Source organism: Tachypleus tridentatus, chromosome 2, assembly GCF_004210375.1.
Source record: "Tachypleus tridentatus isolate NWPU-2018 chromosome 2, ASM421037v1, whole genome shotgun sequence".
NCBI lineage: Eukaryota > Metazoa > Arthropoda > Merostomata > Xiphosura > Limulidae > Tachypleus > Tachypleus tridentatus.
Window position 1 is genome coordinate 97,314,502 of NC_134826.1, and position 23,776 is coordinate 97,338,277.

The window sequence follows — 23,776 nt, forward strand, 5'->3', positions numbered from 1 at the left end:
TCAGATAAGGAAATGCTGCTGAAGGAACAGTCTACCTTCTACAATTCGATTAAAATAATGACAAGAGGGAAAGCAGCTAGTCATCACCACCCACCGCCACCTCTTGGGCTACTCTTTTACCAACGAATAATGGGATTGACCGTCACTTATAACGCCCCCACGGGTGAAAGGGTGATTCAAACCCGCAACCGTCGGATTACAAGATCAGCGCCTTAACTCATCTGGCAATACCGGCCAAACTGTATATTTAGTTGTAATTATACAAATGTCACAAAACATTCAATAAAGTCAAATAATTAGTGTAATAAGAAAACCTGTTGGTTGTCTTTATCTCATTCTAAGAATAATTTTAAAATATCTAGTTTGCAACTACCACAAATGAATATCCCAATGTTTGTTTTTTTTAAACTGGACAAAAAAATTGCAGTTATTCCTCGCGATTACCGATACATGTGGATGGTTGCCGTTCCTCACGTGATAGAACCACGCGATTATCCGAACAAATCAAGTGCTATGTTAAAAAGCTGTAGTGCGAAGCACAAATATGAAGTCAAAAGTAAGATATAGAAAGATGTTAATTTTTTTTTTCCTCACGAGAAGGAGGTTGCGAATGATGTATATGTGTTTTGTTAAAAGCAGGTGAGTCTTAAATTCGAATATTATTTTAGAAAGTTCATGTAAGCTGCCTAAAAGTAAAGTACAAAAACGTATGATTTGATATCTAGATAACTTGCAAGCTCCATGTTCTTTTAATAAAATATTCTTGTCTTTGCTTAAAATAATGTAAAGCTAAAAATTGAAAATAAAAAGTGTAATAACAAATTGTAATATATATATTACACACACACCTAGTTTTACTCATGCTGGTATGAAAGTTTTTCATTTTTACACTTATTTATTGTTAATGTTAGGCTTACGTTGTACTAATACTGATAATCGACATAGTGTAAACTTAAGCTTAGGTAAATGATATAATGAAAAACTAAACCTTTTTTTATGACGTAATGTAAGAACATGTAATTTAACTTTAATATCAGTAACTCAAGAACAAGTATTAATTATCTTTTCGAGAAGTTTGGTCTCATTTTCCTAGTATATTGGTTTAGATTAAGTATTATGGTAGTATAAAAACTGGAAAATAAGTTTTTTTCCTACAAATATATAAATTATAACGTCAAAATAGAGGATGCAGGGATGTCTATTACTCAAAATCCTTACACAAAAATAATTACAAAATCCACCCCTGATCCCCTCAATAGTAATATTTGTCAACTCTTTTTTTTTTTTTTAATTCACATAATGGTGTAAGTTGCGTCACTACGTCTTTTAACGAGGTAATTTGTTCTACAGATTCACTGCTCTGCAAGTCTTATTAAATAATGGAGAAATAAAACTGCCTCATCTATGCCTGCCCTTCCTAAATTTTAAATTTATCAAATTTGAACAAAAATAATCAATATAATAAACCTTGACAGCCACAAAAATTCAAAATAAAACTTTCAAATAGTTGGAACTAAAAATTTATCACTTACTAAAAACACAGTTTATAAATGCATGCCTGGCCAGGATTTGATACTAATGAATAATATAATATGAATATTAATGTGAATAATAATTCAAGTAAATAAAGGATTGGGGAAAAAAGAACCAGAAGAAGAGAAAAAGCCTAAATCCAAAAAATGCGGTATTCTGAATTTAAACAATCTCAAGATGAATAACACTGTCAAGTATCAACAATAATACATTTTAACTACATTTTGTGAACTAAATTGTTTAAACCTAGAGTGGGGTTTTTATTTAGTGGTTAGATGACAGTTTTAATGACCAGTGCTAATGTACATAATCTATTTAAATTTCAGCTCTAACTTGTAAGTAGCCTCCTTTCCCTTAATCAGGACATTAACTTGTGTTATTGGGATGGTTTCAGAATAGAATATGAGACAGTAACTTTCATTCTTTTATGGTTTTGCTTACTGGTCACTTATTATTTCTTCTGTTGTTTTGTTTAACTATAAAGGTGAAGTTATATTAAAATGGTAATTCACTTTCTAGCTAGAGTACACTATATTTCAATATGTATGCAATATGAAACTGACCCAAACTTTCCCTAGCCATGATATTAATGCTGTAAAAGTTTGGGTCAGTTTCATATTGCATACATATTGAAATATAGTGTACTCTAGCTAGAAAGTGAATTACCATTTTAATATAACTTCACCTTTATAGTTAAACAAAACAACAGAAGAAATAATAAGTGAACAGTAAGCAAAACCATAAAAGAATGAAAGTTACTGTCTCATATTCTATTCTGAAACCATCCCAATAACACAAGTTAATGTCCTGATTAAGGGAAAGGAGGCTACTTACAAGTTAGAGCTGAAATTTAAATAGATTATGTACATTAGCACTGGTCATTAAAACTGTGATTTGTGATGATGAGAAAACCCACTTGTAGAGAAAATTGTATATTTATAAAAAAGTGGCTGGTATGGGTAGAGAAAGCACTATGTAGAGGAGCAAACAACGTTTTGCCCTTCTTCGGTCATCGTCAGGTTCACAAAGAAAGAAAAAGGTAACTGACCAATAGCTGACCACATGTTTGAAGGTAGTTGTGTAATTAAGTGTAGGAATGTAGAGGGCATGCTTAGATGTTGGATTATATTTATTAATATAGGTATAAAGGTGTTTCTTTGTATTGGTTTATTTTGGGCTTGAGTTGTTGTATAAGTAAGACTTCTTTAATTTTGTATTTGTTTATGTTTGTTTATTTAGTATTTGGGAATTTTTTTGGTTATGTTGTGTTTATTTGATTTGTAGTCTTTGAAAATGTGTGAAGGTGACTTTGTGTTCTGTGAATCTGATTTCTATTTTTCTGCTTATTTCTCCAATATAAAGTCATTGCATTTATCATATTGTATTTTATAAATAATGTTGGTGTTGTGTTTGTCAGTGTAGTTTTTACATAGTATAGACCTTAGTTTTATGCCTGGTTTTTAAATAAATTTGGTATTAACTCGAATGCCATATTTTATTACTAGTTTTTGGCCAAATGTTGGTTATTTTTCAGCTGATGTTGGGAGTATATGGTATGCAGCAGTATATGGTTTCATCATTTTTTTAAATCGTGGGGTATATTTACTTTTGTTAGTTGATTTTGCTTTTTGTCTACGTGTGTGCGTATAATGTTTTCTACAATTTGTGGAGAAGACTTGTTGATGTTGATGAAGTATTGTTTTATTTTGTCTAATTCATCATCAGTTTTATGTGGTGTGCATAGTTTTATGGCTGTGTTTATTTGGTTTCTTAGTATGTTGAGTTTTTGTTTTGTTTCATGTGCTAAGTCCCAAGGAATGTATAGTCCAGTGTGGGTGATTTCTCGGTTGATTTCTGTTTTAAATTGTGTATCAGTTCTTGTAATTTTGAGGTACAGAAATGATATTTGATTGCTTTCCTCCTGTTCACATGTGAAGTTAATGTTGGGATTATAGAGTTAATGTGATTGAAAAAATTAAGCATGTGTTCTACATATCTGTACCAGTATAGTGGTGGATGTAATGCTGTGTTAATTGCTTGTGTTTCAACTTGTGTCATAAAAATATTGGCTGGAACTGGTGATACTGGATTGCCCATGCTCAGGCCATTTGTATATAGTTGTAGTTGTTGAATATGAAGTTTGTCTTTATTGTGGTGAATTCTATGAGGGTTGCTGGGAATGTCTATTGAGGGGTTAGGGTCTTGGATATCGAGTTCTAAGGCTATTATGCAGGCTTCAGTGGTTGGGACTTCTGTAAAGAGGGATATGATGTCAAAACTGGCCATTAAGGCTTTTAGTTACACAACCTCCTTCAAACATAAGGTCAGATATCAGTCGGTTACCTCTTTATTTCTTTGCAAACCTGACGATGGCCAAAGAAGGTCAAAACATTGTGTGCCCCTCAACATAGTGCTTTCTTTATCCATACCAGCCAATTTTTACATGTATAATTTTGGTCATTAAAACTGTTCTACAAAATTTTTAAATAATGAACAAAAATTCCTTATTCATGTTTATAATGAAATCTGTTTATCATTCTTCCCACTTTCCACAGTGTGGATTCCTGTATATAGTGAAGGGGCCTCCCAGGGAAGATTCTGTTCCTTCAATTTACCTCCTGTGGGATCTAAACATCTACCCATGTGTTTGCTGTGTATGGTGACTCGTGAAGGGGAGGAGTGAATCCTGATGGTTGACGGATCCGACCTTTACACACCACTTTGACCTTGAATTCCTGTAGACGGGTGGCCTTGGGGTGGCCCCCCCTTGGGTCAGTCAGCTGGTCCACTTGGGCTAAGGTTGACCAAATAACAGTGTTGGATATTTTCAACAAGCATTGTGGACATTGTATCTGATGCTGGTATTTGGGTAGAGTGCTAACGAAACCCTGGCGTTACTGCAGTGTCCTTGTTTGGCATTAGAGTGCATCCCCTCATAGGGCTCCATGGTGGTTAGGTTAGCAGGCACTGAAATGTTCCTCTATTTTTTTATTATGCATCCTCCAAATAAAAACTTAAATAAAATAGTGAAAAAACAGTTCATAGGTAAATAACGTCTTGAAGATTCTGAGTAGCAATCTTCAAGATCTGTAACACCTGTTGTACCTCATTTTCTCATATTATATTCTCTTTCAGACATACCTTTAGGGCAGATGTCATCCTTTTTCATTCAGAAGGGACTAGAGGGATTTGCTGGTTTTCCAAAGTCAGTAGAGAAGCTTCACTCTGGAGACATGTTGGTGGAAACATCCACATCTCAACACAGTAAACTCCTGTTGCATTCAAAGGCAATTGGGGATATACCTATTGAGGTTATCCCTCATGCTACTTTGAAGTCATCACTAGGAGTTATTGTTGAGAGGGATTTGAAGAACATCCCTGAGTTGGAGATTCTCACTGGTTTCTCTACCCAAGGAGTTTCTGCAGTAAGGCATATCTTCACTCGCAAAGATGAAATTACGATGCTGATCAGTGTCTTCATTCTGAAATATACATCACCATGTCCACCTGCCACCATAAAGGCAGGTTACCTTAATTGCAGGGTGTGGCCATACATTCCAAACCCTCTCAGATGTTTCCAGTGTCAGCGGTTCGATCACTTGAAGACGTCATGTTATGGTTCCTTGATGTTGCGGTGGCAAGGATCACCATGCCTGTGAGTGTGAAACAGACCCTCATTGCTTCAATTGCACTGGCTCTCGCCCATCCTAATTTTGTTCTTGCCCTAAATGGTTGGAAGAAAAAGTGCAGCATTTGAAAACAATTTAAATCATTACTTACCCTGAGGCTCGAAAGTTGCTGTCCACCACTTCATCTCTGACATATGCTGCTGCACATCATTGCAATACTACAGTGGGAGTGCAGACAGATCTCTCTATGCCTCCAAAAGAAAGATTTTGAAACCAAATGAAAAGTCTTCTGACATCTATGGTTAAAAAATTGATGAATCAACTTCAACACCCATATTTGTCCCTAACATACATTCTCATGATCCACTTCCTTTGGTTCCAGATACAGGCATTTCCTTGGGTACATCTTTTTCTTGCCCCTCGAGATGCAAAAGGACCATTCATTCACGTACTCAATCACTAGAATTCTCTTCTAACAGCAAAGGCCTGCCCAATCGACCCAGGACAGAATCTTTGGAGGTTGATAGACTTCCCTCGAACAAACACAGTAAAGAAAAAAGACATAGTTGTAAACAGAAGGGTTCTCCACCCAATTTGCCTACACATAAATAAAAATGGCCACATTGATACAATGGAACTGTCATGTTTTACATTCTAGTCTGTCTGGCATCAAACACTGATTGCTTCCTGCTATCCTGTATGTTTTTCCTTACAGGAAATATTTTTGAAACCTGCAGATAGAGTCACCTTTAGGTGGTTTTCTTTGTACAGAAATGACAGGCTGTGTAATGGACAAGTGCATGGAGGGGTGGCACTGTGGGTTGATCAGCATGTGCCCACCCTGTCTTTGCCATTTGGAGGCTGTAGCATCCGTGTTTCCTTGGGTCATACCATCACTGTTTGTTCTCTCTACCTGTCACATAGAGAGACCTATAATCAATCAGAATTTGATGCTTTCATTGAACAGTTGTCATCTCCCTTTCTAATCCTGGGGACTTTAATGGACATCATTCCCTCTGGGGAAGTGCTGATATTAGGGGTCCCTCTGTAAGAGCGTATGCTCTCTGATCACAACTTTTCTCTTTCTAATACTGGTTCTTCTACTTATTTTCATGCACCTAGTCAGTTCTTTACTGCTTTTGATCTCTCAATTTGCTTCCCTTCACTATTCTCCCATTTTTTGTGGAAGATTGACAATAATTCATGAGACAGTGATCATTTTTCTATAATTTTGAGAGAGATTGGCCGTGGTCGATGCCACCTGACTTGGTAGAAGCTGGATCACGCAAACTGGCCCTCTTTCACTGCTCTTGCAGAACTTGATCCTTCCATTGTCTGTAAGCCATCAGTAGATGGTTGTGTGGCAGCAGTATCTGACTGTGTTATACAAGCAACTGCCTAATGTATTCCTAAAACTTTGACATGTCTTCCATGATATCCTCGCTCGTTGTGGAATTCTGCCTTCCACATGGAATGGAAGGCTCATAAATGGGCCTGGGATACTTTCCATAGATATCCCACACTCTCAAACCACATTGCTTTCCAGAAGGCCTGTGCATATGCTTAGTTGGTAAGATGTCAAAGCCAGAAAGAATCTTGGATGAAGTTCACAACCAGCATAACTTTTACCACCAGTTCCAAAGTCATATGGGACAGGAGTTGAAAAGTCAGTGGGCAATATAATTTTGTCCTCTCTTGTTCTTGTTCTCTGATGGCCAGGAGATAGCTGATACTCAGATGAGAGCTTTTGCCAGGTATCTAGCACTTCTGCTTCTTCCTCAACCTTCTTGGCTATCAAGACTCGGGCAGAGTAATCACCCCTTTCCTTTTGAGCTGATTGTCTCAATGACTATAATCTTCCCATTACACTGGTGGAACTCGTACTGGCCCTTCATTGGTTTGGTAGTAAATCAGTTTGACCTGATGATATACACTATGAAATGCTGTGCCATTTATCTCATGCTTCTCTTGCTGTTCTTCTGATTGTTTTTAACTGGATCTGCCTGGAGAATGTTTTTTGTGATGTCTGGCACCATGCTATTGTCCTACCTTTCTCTAAGTCTGGAAAGGATTCCAAGATTATTTCAAATTACCATACAATTGTTTTGACAAGCTGTCTTTGTAAGATCTTAGAGAGGATGGTTAATGCTGATCTTGTTTGGTTCCTCAAATCAAAAAACTTCCTCTTGTCCACCAAGTGGGTTCTGACGACAGCTGTCCACCGTGGACCACCTGATTCTACTTGAAATGTCAGCTAAGCCTTTCTCAAAGGACAACATTTTGTATCAGTATTATTTGACATTGAGAAGACATAATACAACACGGAGGTATGGCATTTTGAGAGACCTCCACATATATGGGTTGCATGGCCATTTGCCCATTCTTATTAAAAAAAATTTTTAATGGACAGGCAATTCCAAGTTTGTGTGGGTTCGATACTTTTCAGTATAAAGATAAATGCCATCACTGACTAATTTCCTTTTACTGTTGGAAATGGGCTCTTTGTTGACGACTTTCACATCTTGCATCAGTCATCGAACATGAGATATATTCAGCGGCAGCTACAGATTGCCTTCAGTTGTTTACTGAAGTGGGCCACAGCAAATGGCTTTAACTTCTCTCTATCTAAAACAGTTTGCATGCACTTTTGCTGCCAATGGGGTATTCACCCTGATCCTAAACTCCCTGTCAGTGAAGTTATGCTGCCTGTGGTCCCTGAGACAAAGTTTTTGGGGTTTATCTTTGACCATAAGCTGACCTTTTACCACACATCAAGCAGCTTAGGGTCAAATGTACAAGAGCACTGAACATCCTCCATGTCCTCTCTTCCACCACTTCAGGAGCGGATTGATGTTCTATGCTCAGGATATATCATGCTCTTATTTGATCGAAACTCAACAATGGATCACTGGTCTATGGCTCTGCTAGGACATCGGCCTTAAAGATGCTAGACACCATTCATCATCAAGGACTTCGGCTCTGCACTGGGGCTTTCTGCATGTCTCCAGTTCAGAGCTTATACACAGTCTTATGAATCTTCTTTGCACCTCTGCTGTTTGCAACTGTCTTTACTATATACTTCGAAACTTCGTTCATAGCCAAAGCATTCCACTTGGGGTTGTGTTTTCCTTCCTTGGTGGGCCATACTTTTTCAGAACAGATGATCTTCTATTGCTCCTTTTGGCCTTCTTTACCAGGTGCATTTGGATGAAGTGGGTCTGTCCTTGGATGACATTGCTGCATCCACTGGTCAGTCCATCCCACCATGACTTCTTACAGTCCCCAAATGTGACCTATCTTCAAGTCATCTGAGAAAAGCAGACACTCTCATTTGGAAATACTCTGTTATTTACTGAACATCTTTTGAACCATCCTTCTATTCCTATTTATGCAGATGGTTTGAAAACAGGTAACTGTGTGGGCTCTACCATTGTTTGCTGTGGATTGGTGGTTTCACTCAGAATCCCCTCTACAGCTTCTGTGTTCACTGCTGAACTGTATGCCACATCTCTTGCCCTGGATCACATAGAAGCTAAGCAGTATTCAAACTGCACTATTTATACTGACCCGCTTATCTCTCTATTGGCCCTGGAATTGCTTCTCATTAGTTCACACCTTGTTCTTGCTGTTATTCAACACCGACTGGCCTATTTGTCTTTAACATCTACTTCTATCCAGTGTTTCTGGATACTGGGCCATGTTGGTATTTGCAGGAAGAAGCTCACTGACACTGCAGCTAAATTTATCTGCTCTGGCATTATCACCACTGTACCTGTTCCATACATGGACTATGGTCCTGTATTCAAGGCTCAGCACCGTGCCAGCTGGCAGTCGACTTGGAGTGAGCAACGTGAAAACAATTTTTTCCAAATGAAACCCTATATTGGACTTTGGCTCTCTTGCTTCCTTGAGGATCGGAAAGAGGAAGTTGTTCCAACTAGACTACCCATTGGTCCCAGATTTTAACTCATAATTTCCTTTTATCTGGAACTGATTCACCAATGTGTAGTTTATGTAACACTCAGGTTACAATAAGCCACATTCTACTTTCTTGCTGTCATTATGACTCTCAATGATGGCACCATTTTAAATATGTTCTTTCCCAAGGTTTGTCCATAAAGTTAGACAGTGTTATTGGTGATGGTGACACTGTCCACCTTGAAAGTGTTTTAAGGTTTTTAAAGGCCATTAATCTTTTTAATGCTATTAAAGTTTTTTAATTTATACATCAGAGCTTTTTTAATGTAATTCCCTTTTAAGAACCTCAGTCTATCTAGTTTGATTTGAAATTAGAAAATGGTTGTAATGTCAAAATACTCGAAACCAGGACTGGTTAGGCCAACTTTAGGTGACTGATGCTGCTGTTTGAACTTCCCGTTAGTCATTCTGGCGAGTTATGGTAATTACAGTTATGCTACAGAAAGTCCTTTACAACTTGCATGTAGTTTTTCTCTTAACATTGTAGACTAGAAGTAAACATTGGTTTTATGCTATTTTTGTTTTTTTAAACATTGTTTTGTTTTGCCTTAATTTCCTTTTATGAATTTTACTAAATTTCCTTTAATTTTAACTTTTTACTGGATGTTTGGTACAGATAGCCTGACTGCTTTGTGCCATAAAATTTCAAATCAACCAACTTTTATCCCATTCTTCCTATTTCTCCCATTTCACCTTCTTTGTTTCTCATTTTCCTTCTTGTCATCTTCCTTTCAGCACTCCCGACCCTATCCTCATTATTCCTGCACCCAGTGGGAGCATGAATGTTCCACTTTTCTGCCATGTGGATGCACTTCACAATAGATCCAAAGGTTCTACAGGTTCTTGCAGGAAGTCTTTGCTTTAAGTTCTGATCCCCACCTTTCCTTTCTCATTCTCTTGTTTCCTTCCCAACCCCCACAGTGTCTTGCATTTCTTGCTCATTTTTTTGAGGCTGTCCACAACTAGCTTTTTAAAGACACTATTAGATGGGTGTGTCGTATACAACTTGTATTTTCTTCTTGTTTCTTTTTACTCCCCAAGAAGACACGAGATTTGAAGACTTATCATTGATCTGTTCTGGTTGAATTCTGTGGGTCAAGCTGACATATGTTTCCTTTAGTGGACATCTGTACATCATTGGAAAGACATAGTTCTCTCTCATATTGAATAAGGGATGATCTGGCATGGTGATTTAACAGGTACCAAACCACAGCTGAGTTTCTTCTTTCTCCACCCCATTCAAATTTATGTCTGTTCACAGATGCATCTTTGGAGGTTTGGGATACTTATTTCAACTCTTGGTAGATTTCTGGTCTGATTGGTTGATGAATTTTCTCTCTGTATCAACATTGTCAAATTTATTGTTCTTCAGTGAGGTTTATACCACTTCCTTCCTTTCCTGCAAGAGATGGTGGTTATGGTGCACTCCAACAACTCCACAGTGGTCACTTGTATCACCAAGCAATGAGTACCAAATCCATGTATTTGTGCTTTCAAACCTTATATTTCCTTTTCTGTACCTGTAGTCACCACATAGTTGTCTTAGTTTGTCATGTTCTTGGCACCCTAAATCTAGATATGGATTGTTTATCTTGACCCAACGAGATTCTCCCCACAGAGTGGTCCTTCAATCCACAGGTTTTTCTGAGATATGCTTTCAGCTAAAGACACATATGATGCTTTTGTCAACTCACTAGAACTACAAACTTCCTTCCTTTTGATCTCCCATTCCACACCTGCTAGCTCTGAAAATGTATATATATATATATATATATATATATATATATACATTTAGTCAGGATTGGAAGGGTTATCATGTCTATGCCTATCTTCCTGATGACTCCATTTTGACTGGCACCTTTATGTTTTTTGCTGCTGTGAGTTTTACATGTGCAACATCCCCTACTCTTTACCTTAGTTTTGGTTTCTACTTCAACAGCCTCACTTGAACATCATTCATCCAGATGCTAATGCCCTCTTAATACATGGCATTTGTCAGGTCCATTGTCTCATCCCAGAGATTGACTCCACATGTTGTGTCCTTCCTTTCCAGAGTCATACAACATTCTTACATGTCCATTTACCAGAAGCAATGGTCTACTTTCTGCCTATGATATTTTTGGCATGGTTTCTGTTCTTTTCATCCTTCCATTACTCATCTTTTCAATTCTTCACCTGGTTGTTTGAGAAAGGCCTGTCCATTTTGACTGTGTCTACCTATTTGTCAGCCTTGTCAAACACCTTCCATTTATCCAAATTTCATAAGGTTTTGTTTTCCCCTGTTATTTCCCTCTTTCTACTCTTTTCAGGTGGTGCTTCCTCTATATTCTTTTGAACTGCCTGATTGGAATCTGTGTGGTTTTTTATGCCCTTTCCCATCTTTCTTTTGAACCTTTGTCTATGAGTTAAATATAATGTCTCTTTCTTAGAATTTTGTTTCTCCTCCTTGTCAGAGGATGTCATCAATCCACATTATTTCTCATTAAATTCATCATATAACCATGTATTGACTTCACAAAGGGTGAACAAACAGGTGAGGAATTCTCACAGAAGAGAGATATATCCACCTGAGGAATATATGGCCAGATCATGCAGTTAATTAGTGACAAGAAAACTGGAAGTTGCCCTCATTCTGGCCCGAATGATCTCCTCTGAAGTACAGTAAAGGTGTGAAGTCATATCAAGATCAGTTCCTCCTTCTAGGGCAAAGGACATACCTGTTCCAGGAGTAGTGTTGTATCCCACAAGTGTGCTTCTATTTGTTTTAGAGCATACTCATTCATTTTGGGTGGTCGCTTCCCATTTCAGTGTTATGTGTCTACTTTGTATCCTCCATGTTTGCAGTGTGGGATTCTAGTTTTGTGGGAGAGAGGAAGTAAATCTGTATTGGAGGGTAATACTTTATTAAACTGAAAATGTATTAACAATAAACATCTATCACACATCTCCCACTCTTTTCCACTGCCAGTGCTATTAGTGTCGGAAGCACAATGTGACAGGTTTAGTGTCATGTTCTCATTTTACTTATGCCTATGTTTCATTAAGTTAAAATTATATTAAGAAACTTGTATAATCAAGGCTGTGATTACATTGAATCTATATTTCATATTTTGTTAAATCCATTGAAATATAGAGTCATGTATAACTACAGTCATATTAAGAAACATTTAATAATATCTAGATGTGCAGTTAAGAAAGTGCAAGAATCAGTTAACAGTTGTTTTGCAGCATAAGGCAAGAAATAAATGTAAAGAACAATATATTGTGTTACGTTGCTTAATCAATACATAAGAACCAGATGTGGAATATTCATTTTAAATGATTTTGAATATAACTTTGGGAGTATTTATACCTGTATTCAAATATTTTGGTCACAAAACTTAAACTATTTGAATTCAGTGACTTAGTATTCACATTTGCTAAATAATTTATTGAATACTTAATATTAAGAGTAAAATTCAACTTTTGTACTCATGAAATTTACATCTACAGCACACTAATTTCTCTCTTAGTGCAAATAAATGAATATAATACATTATTTAACAGATGAAGATTTTAGCTTTCTATTGGTTATAAATACTGTCATATTGAGTGTCAAAAAGAACTTTTTACAAATCTGGAAAGAGGGGATATGACAACTGGGTGGGGCAAGAGAGATCTGATTTTCTATTTGACGTCTATCTAACTGAACAAAATTGAGTGCTAGGACAGTTATGTTTTGCTTGAGCAATTACAATTTTATAATGAGTAATTTACATTAAATTTCTTACTTCTGAGAGGGCTGAGAAGTAGAGAAGAGGGGATGTCTAGAGGTTAACATCAGAATTTTTATACTTGGGGAAATTCAGGATCTTTTTAATATGACCTTATAAAATTTAGATCTTAGAACTGGTATACTGATTTTAATAACATGAACAAAAAGTATTTAAATTAAATTTTTAATGTAAGTTACTAAAAACTGTGAAATGTGCAGTATATGATGTCTGTGGCAAGAGGGTTAAATCAGATCAATACTGTCCCACCACATTAAAAGTTTATTGTATTATATGATTATTTATTCAATCAAGTCACTTAAGAGAATTTGAGGTAGCTACTAAACTATTCAGTGGCTCATGAACATTTTATATTTCTTACTACTAGATTTGGTCACACCAAGGCAAAGGGTAAATACTGTGAGGAGGCTACTTCTACTTCAGGAAAAATCACTTCTAACCTGTTGACACATCTAAGGGTAAGTCTTTTTATAATTTTTATTAATATGAACTATATTTGGTGCTACCATAGCATGAGGTTTTCACAGATATTATAATCATCAGTTTTCTTTGTTTATTTGCTGTTAACAACAGCTATTACAAATAAAGCTTTTAAGTAAGTAATAAGGTACAAAATACTATTGCACAGTGTTTTGGGGGCAAGTAGGAATGAAATAAGCTCCAACAGTCAAAACTAGTGCAATTATAACTTAAATTTAAGGTACCTTTTTTGGAAAACATGACTTAACTAAATTATTATTATTTGTTCAACAAAAACATGGTTAAATATAAATCACTCAGCAAGAAATTGTTTTGGTGAATCGTTAAAGTGATGATAGTGATAGCATCAGAGGCAAAACCCTCAGACCTGATGTCTGCTGCCTCACTGACAAGACATTTAAGACAATAATATTTGTAAAGAACAATTGGCAGTTACAATATTTATAAGTCTCCTGTAAATGTATATTTGTTGTTCTAAAACTTTTATTAATTGCATATTGAATAATAAAAGTATTGAACTTGTATTGTCTGCTGTATTATCAGTATTGCATGTTACCTGACAAAGTATTTATCAATGTCTTCATATTCAAGTACATAGAACTTTTCCTGTATTTGTATTCATGAAACATGAAATATTTTTATTCAGTTATTTATCTTCAATATTTGCTTCATTCCTGGAAAGGAAAATGTTTTTTTGTTTTTGTTTTTAATCTGAAGAAATGAATAGTGAGTCACTTTTTTCAGTAACATTCCTAGCATTGACTAACCACCATACTCAAATTTTCATCAAAAAGCTTCTTGAATCAATATTTTATCTCTATAATACCTGTCCAGTATCCTCTCAATTGGCAATGCTTAGCAGTTAGATATGTACCTCTTCATGATCTTGCAAATCACTCTCAGCTGACAGCTGAACTCTGGCTATGTGTAACATTGTATGACATGACCTTTAATTGAGTTTCCATTAATGAGGTCAGTTTTCTAAACTATTTATGCAGTTTAATTACAAGATCACTAACAGTATATAGTTATACAAATAATGTAATTAAAGTGTTATCAGTACTGAAGTTAATCAAACTAATTACTTTTGGGATTTCTTTTGTATTTTACATAAAAAAATTAGAGATTTCACCCAATTGTTTTATATTCAGCAGACAAAAAATTACTCCATGTACTGCAACATGTGAACCTCATCAGTACTGAAGGTGCAAAAACAATTCGGTTTTTTTCTGTTAACTATTTTTAAATTCATTAAATCTTCTATGTAAATTTTAGTTTCCCTTATTTTTTGCTATTGTGATATATCACACTAAGAGTTTATTTAAGTCATCCCATCCACTATACTAAACTTAAAATACTTGTAACCAACCTTTAAAATGCAAATATTGTGAAGCCTTCCTTAAATTAACTGAATTTACCATGTATAAAAACAGCTTATTTCTTATGTCCAACCATTGTGTTTGGAAAAGTTGTCATGTTCTGCCAAAATTTATATTAATTAGTCTCCTATTCTTAACCTTGTATGAAAACCTATTCAACCTAGGTAACATCATAGTAGCCCTTTCCTGGACTCTTTTGCAATGATTCAATGTAATTTCTGATACAAGGAATCAAAGTTGATCATAGTACTCCAAGTGTGTCCTAACCAATGATCTCCATTTGTTTAGAATCTCATAATATAGAAGTCTGCAAAAGAGTAATTTTAAATAATGTATAAAACAGTTTGTAGAGGCATCTGAAAATTTTTAATGTTTGTTTACAAAAATAATATACTAAAGTGTCAGCAATACAATGAAAGTATGCTGATGATAATGTAACTATGTAACTATCTTAGTTATCAATTTTAAAAATTAAACAGCATGAAAAAGTCTGATTTAGTGATATGTATTTAACCAAATTTGTTTTATATATATATATATTCTTCCCATAAAATAAGCTACCTTACACAATCTGAAGTAATCATCTGTTTTGTGATGACAAGAAACCAACTTGAAGTATCTCAAGATGACTGATGTGGGTATTAAAAACTTTTATTAAAATAAAAGTAGAGAACAACGTTTCTCATATTTCTAATTTACTTTATTTATTAATTTATTTCATGTTAACTTTATGATGACCTAAGAAGTTTGAAATAGTACTCTACTTTATTAAAATAAAAGTTTTTAATGCCCATATCAGCCATCTTGATGTACATAATCATCTATTTGTCTAGTTTCAGAATGTAAGTATCCTGCTATGTTTTTTTGTGCATTTAGCTTAAAAGCCTGGCTGAAACCAATGCCAGTAGGTGATGGTAGGACAATGTCCCAGTCATCATTTTATTTTTTTTAAATGATGCTACAGGTTACCAGTTGACATAGACTCTGAATAATAATGTATGTTGATCACAAAAATGTTCACTAGAGTAATAAGGACATCACAATAAGGAGAAAACTGAGAGGGTCAATGATTCCTTTTTATTTTGGCATTCAGGCAGGAGATCCTGGAAATATAAAGTTGCTTAGTTTAGATTTTAATTAACTTTTCACTCAAAACTGACAAAAGGAAACAGTAATATCACTACTTTGCATTTGCAGAAAATTGCTGGTTTTAACTGGACACAAGACTTAATATTTTCAGAAATTTGAGTTTTGGACCCACGGACTAATATTAAAATTCAATATATGATTAGATATAAGTATCTTAAATGCAATATTGGTACCCATAATTTAGTTTGAACACATAACTCTGAAATTATCTCATGCTGTGCCAACTAAATAACTTATGCAGAAGAATCAATATGCTATAAAATGTGACATAATGCTTAAACCAGAATCACTTGCTTATATCAGGCTGTAATGTGGAGCTACAAGTATCGAGTAGATAAAACTCCTAATCTTGAAAATACTTAATAATCACTTAAGTCTCATCAATGATTTATCAAAGTAATTTTAAAGTGCAGTTCATGAGAAATAAACCAGTTGCACACCAGGCTAAGCCACTGAACCAAATATATACTGCTAACAGTTGGTTGTTATATTATCTGTTTAGTAAAAAAAAACTGTTATGGATGGAAACACTAGTTGGGAACCAATGTAATAAATCAGGATATTTATGCCATTCCCTTGATTCAGGCTTCATCTTAAGTTTTTAGGCTCACAGTGCTCTTATACTGGTGTCCTTTTGTTTGAGTAATTTGAACTCAAGACTCAAGCAAATAACTCCTGTATTCTGTGTTTGGTCAGTGGCATTCAGTAGGCTTTAGTTCATGTTACAAAAATACAACTACAAATATTTTTTCTGTTGCACATTTTAAGGTCAGTTAAAGGTCATAAAGAAATAATCCTTCAGGACTTTCAACTATATATAATATGTATTCTCTTGTATTTATACAGGTAGTTAAATAAAGTGTATGAAACAGTGTAGTGAAAGAAAAATGGCAGAAGACATTAAACCTGCAAACTTCAAAATCTGTGGAGTATGTGGTGACCAAGCCATGGGATATAACTTCAATGCAATTACATGCGAATCTTGCAAAGCTTTTTTTCGTAGGAATGCCTTGAAAACCAAAGTAAGTTTAGCTGATTTTTTTTCCTCTTCATGCCCAGAATTATTTGGTGTTAAACCTTTTTATTTAAGCAATGTTTCATTAAAAATGGTTGAGAATTCAAGTGGAATAAACCTTCATAAATCCTTCTTGAACTTACTTGAACATGAGTATTAACTTTAAATGAAAAGTAAGACTGTTTTTTTACAGGGATGAATTGTTATTGTTCTTAAGGGATCTTAAATTTGGCTTCATTTCCAAAACAAAATGCTTCACAAAGTTGTCTACTTCAGAACTATTTCAGCTACCTACAGATGTAGATCAAATCAGCAAGACTGTGATGGAGTAAACCTTATCTATGCTCTGCTAATTTGGATAGTCACATCTTGATTTAGGTTTCATCTGAAACTCCATGGCAGACAGTGCTCTGGGTCTGATGCCATGTTTGATGAGTAATTTGGGTGCAAGTCCCTAGTAAGTAACTCCCCCCATCCTGGTCCAGCATGGCTAGGTGGATAAGGCACTTGACTTGTAATCCGAAAGTCACTGGTTCAAATTCCCGTCACACCAAACATGCTCGTCATTTCAGCTGTGGGGGAATTATAATGTGATAGTGAATTCCACTATTCGTTGGTAAAAGAGTAGCCCAAGAGTTGTCGGTGGGTGGTGATGACTAGCTGCCTTCCCTCTTGTCTCTCACTACTAAAATATGGATGGCTGGTGCAGATAGCCATCTTGTAGCTTTACGCAAAATTCAAAACAAACCAAATCCCCATCCTATATAAAAGTGAATGATTGTAGAATCCTTTGGCACACCTACAAAATGCTGTAATGTGAAACCTGAATGGAAATTCTTTAACCAACATGTATTCATATATGTTTGTTTATTTCATTTCAATTTTAAACTATCACATTTGAATTATTTTATTTTTGCATATTTTCAAATACTATACATTGTGATTCTTGCTTAATTTTTTGTAAAATTTGGAATGAAATGGCTTTATAACTCTGTTTATAAATATTTGAACTCCTTTTATTTTTTTGTGCTGAGTGACGTTTACACTTAGTACATTTAGTCATCGTCAGCTGAAATTAATTTTCAGTAGCCAAATTTTATTGTTGTGAGATTTTTATGACATATGAATGGGCAGAATAAATTGGAAATAAATTCCAATTGAAATTGGAAGCAGAAGAAAGAAGCAACTGGTTCTGAAGGCTATAGTAGTTCTTTTGGTATACACATTAGTCTTGTCTTAACTTGAATGCTAGTTGATTCCAAGTTAAGATTTCACATTTATCAGTTGTGGTGCCTAACTCTGACCTTACTTAAATGTTTGTTTCTGCCATCTTATCAGAATTTACTCTACAATATACTATATAGTATTAACTGTTTTTTGTTTCTCTTAAAAGTTACCATTCATCTTGTTTTAAATTCTTTCATAACAAATTTTCTTTTGCATCAATTTGCCTCCTGATCTAACATCTAACAAAGATAATAACCAAATAATGGACAGCTTAGTTGCAATTTTTCTTAAGGACTTAATAATAATGAGCACTGTTTTTGAATCTTACAAAAATCCTGATCATCAGAGTTTATAATGTTATTTGCCCTTATGCAAGGAGTTTTTATAACTCGTACATATCATGTATGTATTAAAATACTGTGGAATTTGGTGGTAATGTAACATTTGGTTTTCTGTAGACACTAATAAACCAGTACTTGGCTGCAACAATGATAGGTAACAATCTGTAGAGACAAGCTCCATAAATGCATGCTTTGGAGAGCATTCTTATCTGCTATCACATCCAACAAGTGTTATTACATATCACAGTTTCCAAATATAAAAACTAATAAAACGTCAGCAACTCATTGTAATTTTTTTTTCCTCAGTTACTATTTATTCATTGTCAGTCAATTGTATCAACTATTTATTTTTCAGCTTAGTGGCTTGCCTTCTACTTGATGGGTTTTGATAAAAAGAAAAGTTTGCTTTCATACTCTGAAAGTGTTTTATAAAATTTTTTGTTTGTATTTTCCAGGATTTTAAATGCCCATTTAATAATGATTGCAAAGTGGATATAATAACTAGAAGATTTTGTCAAAGATGTCGACTGAAAAAATGTTTTGAGATTGGAATGAAGAAAGAATGGATTTTGACAGATGAAGAAAAACAGTTGAAAAATGCAAAGATTAAAGAAAACAGACAAAAACGAAATGCTTCTTATCAGTGTCATCAGAAAAAATGTATTGAAAGTACAGTTAAAAGAATTCATCCATATAGTGCTGTTAAAGTTGGTAAAATTACTGATTTTTGTAAGCACCATGCTAGAATCATTAAAATTAAAAAAAAAAGAAAATCTCTCTACACATCTGAGCCAGCATGTCCAGTAAGTTTATTGTTTGGTAATTCTGCAGAAATGCAGGCAAATTCCTGCAGTGACAGTAGTGAGATGTCTCTGACCAGTGAGCATGGCTCAGAAGTTTTGTCTGATTCAGAATTGAACCAGAATACTGTCCCTGTTACTTTAGTCTCTGATGAAAGTAGCATCATTTTCAACAGTGATATAAAAAAAAAAAAAAAAAATTCCTTGGACTTAGACTTGTCACCTATTTTAGTTAAAACTAATTCAACAAAACAGTCAGCAATTTCAGTTTTAATTACTAATCCACCTTCATCAACTCCCAAGCTTCAAACTTCTTTAGAAGATGGAGTGGATGAACCACATGTGAGTAGCTCCACTGTACATACTGACGCACAGTCTAACAGAGCTTCTAAGTTGAATGGGTCCTTTGACCCATTCATTCCTGATTCTTTTGTAAATTACAAAATCTCATCAGTTTTGAACCAATCACATTCCAGCTATCATAGTAAAGAGGATGACAGTATCATTCCAGAGTCAGTCATTGATTTAGCTGTCAAAGCTGAGTTTGCTGATATTCCCCTTCAAAGTCAAGATTACTGTGATGAAAAATTGACAGAAGCAGAAAAAATGAAATTAACTGAGCTTATTATAGCAAATGAAGTTCTTAAAATGCCATTGTCTTGTGGAAATCCAGATCCAAGCCTTTTAGATGTAATAAACATGACTGATCATGCAATTCGTCGGCTCATCAAGATGTCAAAACGCATCTGTGGTTTCAAAACTTTATGTCAGGAAGACCAGATTTCCCTGTTGAAGGGAGGTTGTACAGAACTCATGCTGTTACGATCTGTGATGACATATGATCCAGAGAAAGACTGTTGGCAAGGTCCACAAACAGTGTCAATAAAAATTGATATTTTGAAGGAAGCAAGAGGAAATATTTATGAAGAACATAAGAGATTTATTAATTCTTTTGATCCTGTGTGGCGATCTAATGAGAACATTATGTTGATTCTAAGTGCTATCACTCTGTTCACTCCTGAACGACCAAATATTGTTCACAAGAATGTGATACGCTTTGAACAAGAAAGTTACTATTACCTTCTGCAGCGATATCTACATACAATCTATTCAGAAAGTGAAGCTCATTCTTGCTACCTTGCTCTGATTTCAAAACTTCAAGAACTTCACCTTTTAAATGAAAATCATGTTAGAATATTTTTGGATGTAAATCCAAAAGACGTAGAACCCCTGTTAATTGAAATATTTGATTTAAAGCACTAACATTTCTTTCACTTTAGTGTATGAACTATTTTTAAATATGTTTGTATGTTGGTTATTAAAATTTAATTTCTCATCCATGACAAATGTTCTTGAAAAAAATCAGTTCTTAGAAGTTCTGGAATATTTTTGGTGTACCTATTTGATATTTTATACTTTCAATGACACCAGTGGTTGGTAGCCAGTTTTTAAACTAGCATATTTGTTAGGTACAACTTGAAGATGTTTATATTTTATAGTTTGGCACTGAGTTATTTTTAGACTGGAATATCATAAAGTTGCTTTCAGAATATACTGTATATGTCATTCATCTTTGTACTATTAATATGCAGGTTTCCTTTGGATGAAATTTAGGAAGGCAGACACCAGATTTCACTTTTCAATTGTTGAATTGATTTTGAGTTTCATAGTACTTTTAACCTATGTATACCTAAACAAATGGTGTACCACATTAGTACAGTTGCAACAGTAAGTTAATAATCACTATGGCACATGAGTCATGCCTCTCATATTAATGTTAAGTTACATTTACAACTTGTACACAGCTATATACATATGCATAATGTAGTAGATTGTGAATCTTCATGTGAACCACAGATTACTTAAAAATAATTGGGTAGCAAAATAAACTTAAATACTACCTTACACAATATACAATAATGCATTTAGTAATATTATCCAGGTTTTATAACAATAGTCATTTTTTCCTGTAGGCAGATGGAACAATGTTAAATAATAATAAAAAAACAAATGGGTATTACTTATTATGAACCATTACTGTAGTTCATGATACTTAGATCTAGTTCTATTTGATAATTGTTAAAATTAGTTTATATATTTATGAATGTTTAACACTAATGCTTTAAGATGCAGAACAAACTAAAATATTTAAAACTGTCGATAAAAACATTAGAGCCAAAAGATTGTTTTGTAATATTGAGCTTAAGTGCCCTTTTCTTGTTTGTTTCTGTTCAAAAGCAACCTTCAGTGGTTATTAGTTACATATTATCAGCTTAAACACTGGTTTGATAATAGCCATTGAGTTAATGTTCTTTTTTAAAACAGTCTATACCAGGGATTGTGGATCTATGACAATAATATTAAGGGCTGGCACACAAGACTATTACCTATGGCATCCAGTAATCTCTCATCCACTTGAGAAAAAAGTGTATATTGTAGTGTGAAACAGTGTTATGAATCTGCAACATGTCATTAATACAGAAGTCTCAATAATTCCTGCCTGGTAATCAAAACCCATAAAAAAAAACTTGATTGTTTTTTCACATGTTTATCATATGGATATAATAATTTTGTTTAATTTTTTAAAACAGCTGTAAAAGTGGAATGTTTTGTAATACATTCTTTGGAAAACTGCTAGAAGGTGGTGAAGCTCCTGTTTAAAAACTGACTGTGACTGTAGGATTATTACTTGTATTAAAATTACCTTGATATAAGGTTAACAAACTTGTGTAAAACCTGGTTATACTATAGAATCAGAAAGCTTATGTTTAAAAATAGAATAGACAGAGGTTATGAAATATGTTTAATGCTACAATTACTTATGTTTACATGGGCTCCCATTGATTTTTAAGCATATTTTTCTGAACTATTTATGCACCAAATTGTTTGTTAAACAGTCTTGTAATAACATATGCAAAATAGAAAAAAAATTGCATGTATCAAATTATTGTTGGGGTTTCATATACATTTTATTTAGAGAATGAGTGATTGTAATTAACTTTTATTGCTAGTTTGTTTTTTTTGTGCTCAGTGTTGTAACAAACAAAACTATATAATTATTCAACACCATGTAATGTGCAAACAGTGAAAAACGAAACTTGTACATTTTCTTTGTAAAACTGATTAGGTGACTGTTGACTGAAAGCTTTTGCATAAAACCTGATTACTTTGTAAATTACTATGGTTTAAAAAGTTTATATTTATAAAGTGACAATAAATGGCTATGGGTCATAAAATTACTTTTTAAAATCAAACATGGAAGGTGATAATAAGTTGTAAAGTTTTCTTTAAAAACTGACTTAGTAGACTGCAATGGACTATAAATAATTTTTTTTAACTTTGCTGAGTAAGTGAATATGGAAGAAACAATTTAAAAAGTTAAGTGATAAGTAGCAGTGGGTTATAAAACTTCTATTTAAAATGTGAATTTTGTATGTAATTGTGCATTATAAAGATTTTGTTCAAAAACTGAACTTTTATATGTGGCTGTGAATTATGAAACTTCTGTTTGTTACATAAATATCTTTAAACTTCTCATGTTATGTATACTGCTTCTTGTGCATGATGAGTTTAAAGAAAAGTAAATTGAAGATGATTATAATACCACAAATATATCACACTTATTTACTTCAATGCATGTTTCAGGATCTACAAATTCCACTATCATACACTAAAATAACAGTAATTGAGAACCATTAATTTTAATATAAAGAAAGGTTGAAAAAAGAATAAAAATGATTCACTCAGAAAACATGATTAAATAACAGGATCAATTTGACAATCAACATCTATTTGCATTGTTAAACTGAGGATGTTGTTGAATATAGATAGCTTCCTTGTTTAGTAGCTCTAGGTTACTGTCACTAGATGTCTGAATATTAAAGTTATCTGTAAAAGGTTATTAATTCCATCACAATGTACAGAAAAAGGGATATTACGGATATTTTTTTTCAATTTTAACAGAGTGACCTTTGTATTTGTTGATTATTACTTTTAAATGGTGAGCTGTTTTGCCAATGTACATAACCAGGGAGCTATCCCATGTTTAAGAATAAGTATTCCATGAACATATTTGTTCAAATGTCAAGTGTTTATTTAAGTGTAAAAAATTATTAACTTGAAAGCAAAATATAAAGATAAGTCTTAGCTAGATCTGAGGGTAAAAATATTTGTTCAGACTAGTTATTAGTTTTTTTTAAAACAATGCTCTGTTCATAATGTAACATTTTGGGACAACTCGGGACCTGTTGGTCTGTCTTTGCTGTTTTACACACTAAATTAATTTAAAACACAACCTTGAAGTCAGTCTTCATCATTCAAGTATCCATCAAGCTTTTTCTTAAACTCATTTTAAGAACAACATCTAAGAGCAACCTATTCCAAAGGCCAACCACCCTATTAGAAAAATAAAATTGTTTCAGCTGAAGATGACTCCCATCCTACCAATTTTTTTGTCTCCTATTACAACTGTT

The 23,776-nt window shown here is 34.1% G+C and overlaps 1 protein-coding gene across 5 annotated transcripts; it reads left to right on the forward strand.

The window, feature by feature from the left end:
• Positions 1 to 480: 480 nt before the first annotated feature.
• LOC143244646 (nuclear hormone receptor HR96-like) lies at positions 481 to 22,777 on the forward strand. 5 transcript variants are annotated; one of them, XM_076489704.1, is made up of 5 exons: positions 482 to 639; positions 4,089 to 4,489; positions 13,281 to 13,371; positions 16,768 to 16,943; positions 18,960 to 22,777. In XM_076489704.1, exons 4-5 carry the CDS (start codon positions 16,785 to 16,787, stop codon positions 20,565 to 20,567), a joined length of 1,767 nt encoding a protein of 588 aa, XP_076345819.1. In that variant the 5' UTR covers positions 482 to 639; positions 4,089 to 4,489; positions 13,281 to 13,371; positions 16,768 to 16,784; the 3' UTR covers positions 20,568 to 22,777. The 5 variants fall into 5 exon arrangements, with proteins under 5 accessions (XP_076345817.1, XP_076345819.1, XP_076345821.1 ...); XM_076489702.1 differs by lacking the exon at positions 4,089 to 4,489 and having other exon boundaries at positions 481 to 639; XM_076489706.1 differs by lacking the exon at positions 4,089 to 4,489 and having other exon boundaries at positions 511 to 556.
• Positions 22,778 to 23,776: the final 999 nt, after the last annotated feature.